Source organism: Monoraphidium neglectum, assembly GCF_000611645.1.
Source record: "Monoraphidium neglectum strain SAG 48.87 unplaced genomic scaffold scaffold01161, whole genome shotgun sequence".
NCBI classification, from domain to species: Eukaryota; Viridiplantae; Chlorophyta; class Chlorophyceae; order Sphaeropleales; family Selenastraceae; genus Monoraphidium; species Monoraphidium neglectum.
In genome coordinates, this window is record NW_014012467.1 from 7,693 (window position 1) to 16,295 (window position 8,603).

The following is an 8,603-nucleotide window of genomic DNA, read 5'->3' on the forward strand; positions in this document are numbered from 1 at the left end:
CGCAATTCAAGCGCCACACGCGACGCAAGTGACCCTGGCAGTGACGCACCAAGCCTTGATCTGGTGTTGTATTGTCAAATATTGGTAGCCTTTTTAGTTTGCTCCGATACGCTGGTTGGCTCGGCGCGCGCTGGCCAGCTTGTTGACGCAACGTCGATCTGCGAGCAGCACATGGCCGTTCCAGGGTGATTGGCGGATTATATGGATCCATTCGATTTTCCTGGTGATGGCCCGGCCCCGCCCGAGGGGCTGGTTCAGCTGTGCAAGAAGATCAGCAGTACCAAGTCGAAGGACGCACTGATCAAGGGACTAAAGCAGTTAGTATCTATTCTTGAGTCGGCACCACAGGATGTGGAGGCGCTGGGCCGCGGAGGGGACGAGCTGCCGCGCACCGTGGCGTCCCTACTTCACCACAGCGACAAGGACGTGAAGCTATATGTAGCGGTGTGCGTGGTAAACATGCTGCGGATCTGGGCGCCCGATACGCCGTTCGACGATGAGCCCGACAACCTGGAGGTGAGGCGTGGTGCAAAGCGTGCGCAGCAAGCGTGCTATGCTATGCGGTCGAGCACGCATGCGGTGCGGAAGGTGCCGCCAACGACCTTCATGTTGAATGTGTAAGCAAGCATGCTGCCAGCATGCGCGTCCATGGTACACACAGCAGGACATGTGCCTACATGCTGTGCATGCTGCGCGCTCGCTCCACGATGCAGGCAGCGCTGGGGGTGGTGTTGTGGGTCGTCAACCGGCTGCAGAACCACGCTGTCCCCACATTTCAGCTGGCAATCTCAGTGCTGCAAGTGTTTTGCGAGGTAAATGGATGGCTGGCAGGGAGACGCGCGCCACGAACGCTGCCCTTCTGTGCACTTCATCCATTCATGTACGCGTCCTGTCAGTGCGCACTGCTGCGACCTGATGCCATTGCTTGGTGAGCCGAAACCAGCGTCCCCCGCAGAGGAGCATGCGCCCGTCCCGCAAGCCGCATGCACCCGCCTGGACCCGCCTCAGACCAAGAGCTACTACCTGCTGACCGACTCCGGGCGCGGCGACATGGAGCTCGACTGGTTCAGGGCGCTGCTCGACTGCGTCACGTGCGTTAGTTTTGCAAATGGATCTTGGGCTGCGGCCTCAAAGCTCATGAGGGGCGTGCATGCATGCAGCAGGCGGCTGCCGCCTGCTGCGGAGTGGAAGCGTGGCAGCCCTACGCTCGATCCAACCCCTCGAGCACATGCTGCGCGCAGCCGCTGCGCCTGGTACCCAGCCTCGCGCTGCGGCGCCTCCCGCCTTGTCGAGCTGCCTAAACTCTGCGTGTTGCTCACCCTCTGTGCCCCTGCTTGGCCAACTCCTCAGGGAGGCCAACGCCGAGTCCCTGGAGCTCTACGTCACTGAGGTGCGTGCGCCTCGGGCGACGCCCTTTCGCATCCCTTCCTCGGGAACCAACCCAACAAAAAAACAAGGGGTTTGCGTCCTTCTTGAAAGACCACCTCAGCCCGCGCACTGACCCTGCACCTCTGCGTCATGAAGTGCTGCCACCTCATGGGCTCGCTGCACGGTCTTGCGAACCTGCACTGCCCTCGTCCTTCAGATCCTTTGCGGCATGCTGGAGGACGACGAGATGGTGTCAGAGGCCAAAGTGGAGGCGCTGCTGTCTTGCCTGGTGCCGCCCGCCGCCGACGAGAGCCCCGCCGCGGGCGCGGTCGCGCGCGCAGTGCTGCGTCGTCGCGAGCGGGAGGTGCAGCCGACGCTGCAGCGGCTGCTGACGCGGCTGCTGACGAGCCCGCTGACGGCGAGCTCAGGGCTGTGGGAGCAGAGCTACGCGGTGGTGGCGCAGGTGGGCGCGCGCGTGGTTGCGTCTGTTCACAGGGGGCGACGATTTAAAGTTGAAGGTGTCAAGGTGCACAGGCAATGGGGGCCACGAACCAGGGAACTGCTGCGAATCAGTTGCAGCGCGCATGGTCACGTTTTGGAGGCAAGTGCCCCGAGATGTGCGCAAGACGCCTGTCAAGCGCCCAGTGCCAGTTTCGGGCCACCCAGCTCCCTTGTCGTTCCTCTCCTCCCGTAGAGCCTGTCGCTTGCCTATTAGCACCTACATTGATCTCATTCAATCTCCCTGCCGTGCGTTTTCGTCCACCTGAAAATACTCGTTTGCAGCTTCACGATGTGACGCCCCAGGCGCTGCTGCCCGTCGTCCCCCACTTGTCGGACGAGCTCTGCTCCACCGACGCGTCAAAGCGCCTGGAGGCGGCGCGGCTGCTGGGGCGGCTGTTTGGGCAGCGGGGCGGCGGTGCAGTGGCCGAGGAGTGGGGAGAAGTCCTGACAGAGCTGCTGAGGCGCTTCAAGGATGAGAAGGTGGGCGGAGAGGGAGGGATTGCAAGTAAGACTTGGTGTGCGTTGAGAGCAGACAACCACATCCAGGTTCAAGCCCTTGAACCCTGCAGCAGCAGCAGCAGCAGCAGCAGGAGCAGGAGCAGCAGCAGGAGTAACAGCCGCAGCAGCCGGCGGGCGCGCCCCTCTCTCTCACGGCTTCTGGGGCCCCTCCCCTAGAATGCGCTAGCCCCTGCCAGGAGGCAGCCGCAATGGCCCGTCCTGCGCGGCTGCAGCGCCTTGCCAACCCTGATGTCCTCACCGTCTCTGCCCTTGCTCGCAGCCCGAGATCCGCATGGAGCTGGTCCAGCTGGCGGCGCAGATGGTCGGCAGCCTGAAGTCTGAGGAGATGAGGACCAAGGTGGGGCGGGCGGCAGTATTCAAGGGTATGTGACGGCCGTCCCTGTTGTTCACTCGAGTTGGGCTCTCGAGCGCCACTCGTGGATGCACGCGGGGCGTCCTGGCCTTTGAAGGGGAAAAGCCAGGCTGGTCCTTCATGCTCGCCGCGCGTCGCCGCCCTCGGCCTGACAGTAGGAAACTGGTGCGCCCGCGGTGCCCGCGCCCGACCCTGCAGGTTTTGGAGGGCGTCTTTGAGCGGCTGAGGGACCCCGACGAGAAGGTGGGCGGGCACCAGGCACGATGGCACACCCGCTGGCGGCGCGCTCCTCGCTCTGGCTGCCGCCCCTGACCCCGCGGCACCTGCGCTGTCGGCCGACATGGGCACCCGGGCCTTCGCCCTCCTCAGCTCATCACCCCCTGCCGCGTATAACGCTACTTTCAACTCCTCCCCTTCCCCGTCCGCCAACCGCTGCGCGTCGCCCACAGGTGCGCATCGCCGCTTGCAAGGCCGCCTGCGCCGTCGCCTCGGCGCACCCGGCCCTCGTGGCCGACAGCGCCGCCGCGGCGGGTGGCGGCCCCATCCATCTGGAGGAGGTCAGCGTCAGGATGCGCGACCTGCGGCCGGCGGTGCGGCGCGCGGCGGTGGTCGGGCTCATGGCGCTGTTCAGGGGCCGCGTCAGCAAGGGTGAGTGGGTGTGTGCTGGGCCACGGACCCCGGCAGGTGGGATGGCATGGGCCCGCGCACAATGTTTACACAGTGATGGCGGGCGCGGAGGGTTTCCGGCTCGTGCAACTCTTGGTTCTAGTCACTGCCTGTCACGCTGTGAGGCCATTTCTCGGCGGCCGCCCTGCTCCTCATTGCCTGAGGAATGAGCCAGCGCCTTTGGCGCCTTTTTGCATCACTGCACCCAGGCGGCCTGGCCGGCGGCAAGGGCGTGTACTGGATCCCCGCGCGCGCCATCATGTGCGCGTGCGCCGACGCGCCGCTGCGGCAGGAGCTTGAGACCGCGGTGTGGCGGGACGGGCTGCTGGGGCCGTCGGCGGCGCCGGGGCTGGTGGCGCAGGTGGGGCCAGGCGGGGGCTCCCTCTGGCGGCATCCGAGTCGCTGTGCCTGCATTCGTGGGCGCGCACGGGCGGAACATGTATGATGCAAACGATCCACACTCGACTGCTGTTGACAGCGTCCTGCCCCAGCCGCGAGCGCCCTCCTTGCCGCCGACGCGCCCGCCCGTGCCCCCCCTGCCCTCTTCATCTCAGGTGTGGGTCGAGGTGTGGCGCCAGGCGGCCCCCCACGAGGTCAGCAAGGTGGTGGTCCTGCTCGAGGCCAAGGCGCTGCTGCAGGTGCGCCTCGGGGTGCGCTGATGCTTGCTCCCCCGCGCACTCCCCCCCTCCCGGCACCCCTGGTGTACGGGCGCGCCTCTTGCGGTTCCGCCAATCGCCTTGAGACACGACTGCTGTGGCTTCAGGCCTTAAGCGACCTCCCTTTTCCGGCCCGCCAATGCCCCCCTTGCCCGCCGGCTCCCCTCCCCTTGTCAGTTCGAGGCCCTGTCGTTTTTGGAGTGCCGCCGCCTGCTGGCTGGCACAGAGGGTGACCAGCGCGCGGGCCTGCAGGTGGGCGTTCAGCCCGCGAGGTTCCCCCCTCCCCGATCGCTGGGGACACGGCGCGCTGGTGGCCGAGCGCTGTACGATTGCGGCGGCACGGCACACACGGCTTTTGCAATGGGCTCAGCGAGCCCCTTTTGGGGAGCCTTCCGGTTCCAGTCACGACACTGCATAAATGTTTGCAATGGGATCCGCTTGCCGCAGGCCAAGATGGACGCCGCGGCGCGCAAGCTGGCGAAGCGGCTGCCGGACCCATTCAAGGCTGAGCAGCAGCTCGCGGCGCTGAGGGATGTGCGGGACAACAGGGTGGCGGCCAGCCTGCTGGCGGCGCTGGCGCTGGGCGCCAAGAGCGAGGTCGGGCCGACAGCGAGGTTTTGTTTGGTTCAATGTGGTGGGGGGTTTGATGCGACCCGTGAGAAGAGGACGAACGGGCCAGTCGCCTGCTCTGGGGGGCACGGCTGACGGTGCCCCTTGGTCGGCGTGCCGCTGGTTGCGCTGTGTTGGGAAGCCGGGCGCCGGTCCGCTCTGCTCGCACAACCGCTATCTCTTCTCGAGTTCGCGGCCGCCCAGACGCCCCCCCCACTCCGTCCCCCCTCGCCAGGCGGCGGCACGCGCGCGCTCTGACGCGCTGCAGCGCGTGAATTCAAAGAGCCCCCTTGCGGACTTCCTGCGCCTGCTGCTCGCGTACGCGCAGCCCAGCCTGCTGCCCCAGGAGGCCGCGGGCGCCCTGCTCGACCTGGCGGCTGGCGTGGTGCCGAAAAGCGGGCACGCGGCGGGCCGCATTGGCCGGGGCGGCGACGTGGAGGGGAGGGATGATGCAGAGGGTGAGGAGGACGAGGAAAAGGAGGGCAGCGGCGGCAGCGGGGAGGACGTGGAGGATGAGGAGGGCGCGGGCGCACGGGGCGGCAAGCGGCGCCGGCGTGGCGCCGGCGCGCGGGCGGGCGCGCGGAAGCAGCGCAAGGTGGAGGCGACGGGCGGCGCACAGGAGGGCGACGGGGAGGGCAGTGCGGTGGCGCCCGAGGTGGCAGAGGCCGCGCGGGCCGTCTGCCGGCAGGTGTCAAAGTCGGCCGGCGGCCTGTTTGCGGGGCAGACCGAGCGGCTGAGCGCCATGCTGGCCGGCGGCGCCCGAGACGGCGGCGGAGACAAGGGTTCTGGCGAGGAGGAGGAGGGCGCCGCGCGGGGGGAGCTGCGGGCGCTCGCCGCGCAGCTGCTGTCGCGCTGGGCGCGCGTTGCGGCTGGCCTGTCGCCGAGCTGCGCCGCTGCGGGCGCCGCCTCGGCGCAGCCGGCGGCCGGCTCAGGCGCCGGCGAGCGGCCGCTCCGGCAGGGCAGGGGCGCGGCGGCGGCGGCGGCGGAGGGCGCTCCGCTGGCTGAGGGCGGCGCGGCGCTCGAGCCGCTGAGGGCGGCGCTGCTGCGGGTGGCGTCCGAGGGACCGCCAAAGGCCGCGCGGCACGCCGTGGCGGCACTCCACTTTCTGTACGGCGCAGCCATTCACCAGGTGCCAACGGCCCCGCCAACTGCGCTGTGCAATGCGCTGGCACGCATTGTGAAACGCTGCAGCGCTGGCGACATCCGCGTCCTCCGCCCTCACGACGCTCCCAGCGTGCGGGCGCCGAGCAGAAGGAGACAAAAGCGCAGCGAGCTTGACTGTGCGAATGCATCGCACGTACTCACCTCACTCTCATTTCCTGGCGCAACCCAACCCCAGGAGCTCGGGTCGCTCTGCGGCCGCCTGGCGCGCGGCCTGACGCCCAAGCGCGCGGGCGACGCACTCGCGCTGGCGCACGTGCACGCGCTCTCCGCCATCGGCCAGTACATCCCAGGTGGGACCGCGGGCCCCGGCATCCCACTCCCCTCCCCCCTCGTCCTGTCCTCTCCTCACACACCCCTGCACTAAGCAGCTCACCGCCCCTGGTGCGGCTCGCTATTGTGGGCTCGTCCCATCTCGTCGCAGGGCGGGTGTTGGACGCTCTGTGTCGGCAAAGGGCCTGCATCTCCGCCTCCTCGCTCCTCTCCTTGTCAAGCCTGCGCCTCTGCCCGCCCGCCCGCCCGCCCCACAACTTTGCCCCGCACCCCAGACGCCCTCGCGCCCCACTCGGAGGCCCTAAGCGAATTCGTCACAAACCGCCTGCTCGGCGCCTACATCTCCCACCCGGGCAACGGCGGCGGCGGCGGCGCAGAATTGTCTGTGGCGGAGCCCGGCTTCGAGGTGGCGGCGAAGTGCGGCGCGATACGCGCTCTGGCGCGCGCGCTGACGCCCGAGATCGACGGAGACGAGGTGAGGGCCGGCCGCCGCTTTTTGAACCCTGGTCCCGTTTCTATGGCACTGCTACAAAAGCTGCTGCGTGGCGCCGGTGCCACCCCGCCCTGCGTGCGTCCGTCCAGGAAAACCCGAGGGGCCAGGCGCCCCCCCTCCAGTCGGGAGGGGGCGCGGCCGGGCCTGGCGCCTAAGCCTCCGTCGTCGTGCCGCCACGCGTCGACGCCGCGCGCGGCTCCGCTTGCGCGCCGCCGCAGGTGCGCGTGGAGACTATCCGGGCGACCTGCGCCTTCATCGACGAGCTGCAGCGGTGGGCTGGGCTGGGGAGCGGAGGTTGGGGGGCGCGGGGGCTTGGGTTTTAGGATGTCGGCGGTGCTTAGCTCGTGAACGCACACAACGCGGTGATCGAGATGGCAGATGGAAGGCGCCACGGCCACGCCCCAGGACCCTGCAAATGCGTGCTCCGGCACGCTTCTAAATTGCCGGCCGCTCAGGCCAAGTCGGTTGCGCTGTCAGCCAGGCCGCGTGACAAGCCGAGACCCTCTGTCAGACGCACCCTCCACCTCTACCCCCCTCCCCATTTTTCAAACAAAGGCTGCTGGATGTGGAGGCGCCGCCCGAGTGGCTGCCCGCCCACGCCGCGCCCGAGCAGGAGGGCGCCGTGCGGCTGGCCGCGGCGCGCGCCGTGCTGCGGCTGGTGCGGCGCCACGACGTGCGGCTGCCGCAGCCGGCGTACTGCCTGGCGGCGCTGACGATGCAGGTGCGGCCGGCCGGCGGGCCGCCTGGCTGGCCGCCCGTCCGTCCGGGCCGCGCCCGTCGGTCTGCCTGGAATCAAGCTGCAATTGCATCACCCAGCACAACGCTGGCCAGCACTCGTGCTCCTTGGCACCCCCCTCTCCAGCCAGCCGCGCGGGCGCCAGGGCCTCCCCCACCCGCCCGCCTCGCCGCCTCCGTGCCCGCACCCACTACCCCCCTCCACTCCTCGCTTTTCACACCCCACGCACTACTTCCCCCCCCTGCAGGATCCGGTGGTTGACGTGCGGCGCCTGTTTGCGGCTAAGCTGGCTGCCGCCATCCACTACTTTAACGTGAGCCTCAATACCTTTGTTGCCACATGGACCAAGCACCAACGCGCGCGCCGGCCCCGCCCGCTCGCAGGCGATTCGCCCGGATCAGGAAGCGGGGGGCGCTGGGGGCCGCGGAGCGCGCCCTCCGTGCCCAGCTGCGTGCGCAGCCTGCTTCGTCGCCCCACGACCCATATCCTCCGCCGGAGCTGCCCTTCGCATAGCAATTGCTTCCCACCATCAAACACATCATCCAAGCCCGCCTATGAGCCCGCTGACCGCACCCGCGCCGCAGCAGGCGCTTCACTCCGTCTCAGCTCCTGCAAGCAAAAGGGGGTCGCTTCTCTCCACCAACACCCATGTCTTGCGAACCACATACCCCCATCACACCGCGCCCCCCCTCCTGGCAGGTGCGGCCCCGCTACCACCAACTGTCAGCCAAGCTCGCCGCCATGATGGCGCTCGGCGCGGCCGACCCCGTCCCGCAGCACAAGCGCGCTGCGGCCGGCGCGCTGCGCGACTGGGCGCGGGCGCGGCGGGCGGCGGCGCAGAGGCTCATCACGGCGGCGGCGGCGGACCGCGCAGGTGAGGCGGCGGCCTCGATTTGCGCAGCGCCCCCTTAATGTACCGCCAGGGCCCAAACAGACCCCGCGTCTCCGCCCGCCACCTCTCCCAGAGCCCTGCATTTAAATATTCAGGCACTCCCACAATGCCGGCCCGCCGCGCCCACTGTTGCGCCTCTCCGCCCCGCCACCCCCTCGCCACCGCCGCGCAGCCGACGGCGGCAGCACCATGCAGGAGCAGCCCGAGATGGCCGTGCCCTACCTCATCCACCTCCTGGCTCACCACCCCGACATGCCTGTGGTGCGCAGCAACACTCGATGCCCCCTGAGGGAGCCCATCCTTCCGCAGAGCGGCCAGCCGTCCGCCTCACTCCGCGAATAGCCGCACACACCCGCCCCAGCTGGCCACTCACGCGT

The 8,603-nt window shown here is 68.9% G+C and overlaps 2 protein-coding genes across 2 annotated transcripts; both read left to right on the forward strand.

Annotated features, from left to right (window-relative positions):
* Nucleotides 1-201: 201 nt before the first annotated feature.
* MNEG_6867 (putative Sister chromatid cohesion like protein PDS5) lies at nucleotides 202-2,483 on the forward strand (the record flags this gene model as incomplete). The annotated part of the gene is made up of 7 exons (XM_014044659.1): nucleotides 202-516; nucleotides 714-812; nucleotides 1,009-1,091; nucleotides 1,351-1,390; nucleotides 1,586-1,831; nucleotides 2,173-2,349; nucleotides 2,439-2,483. The coding sequence occupies 7 exons, from the start codon at nucleotides 202-204 to the stop codon at nucleotides 2,481-2,483; spliced, it is 1,005 nt and encodes a 334-aa protein (XP_013900113.1).
* A 176-nt stretch (nucleotides 2,484-2,659) lies between these two features.
* On the forward strand, nucleotides 2,660-8,568 carry MNEG_6868 (hypothetical protein; the record flags this gene model as incomplete). Its single annotated transcript, XM_014044660.1, has 15 exons — nucleotides 2,660-2,725; nucleotides 2,939-2,983; nucleotides 3,190-3,388; nucleotides 3,616-3,767; nucleotides 3,961-4,044; nucleotides 4,240-4,314; nucleotides 4,510-4,659; nucleotides 4,907-5,800; nucleotides 6,011-6,125; nucleotides 6,381-6,580; nucleotides 6,817-6,869; nucleotides 7,154-7,319; nucleotides 7,582-7,647; nucleotides 8,034-8,208; nucleotides 8,399-8,568. The coding sequence occupies 15 exons, from the start codon at nucleotides 2,660-2,662 to the stop codon at nucleotides 8,566-8,568; spliced, it is 2,610 nt and encodes an 869-aa protein (XP_013900114.1).
* Nucleotides 8,569-8,603: the final 35 nt, after the last annotated feature.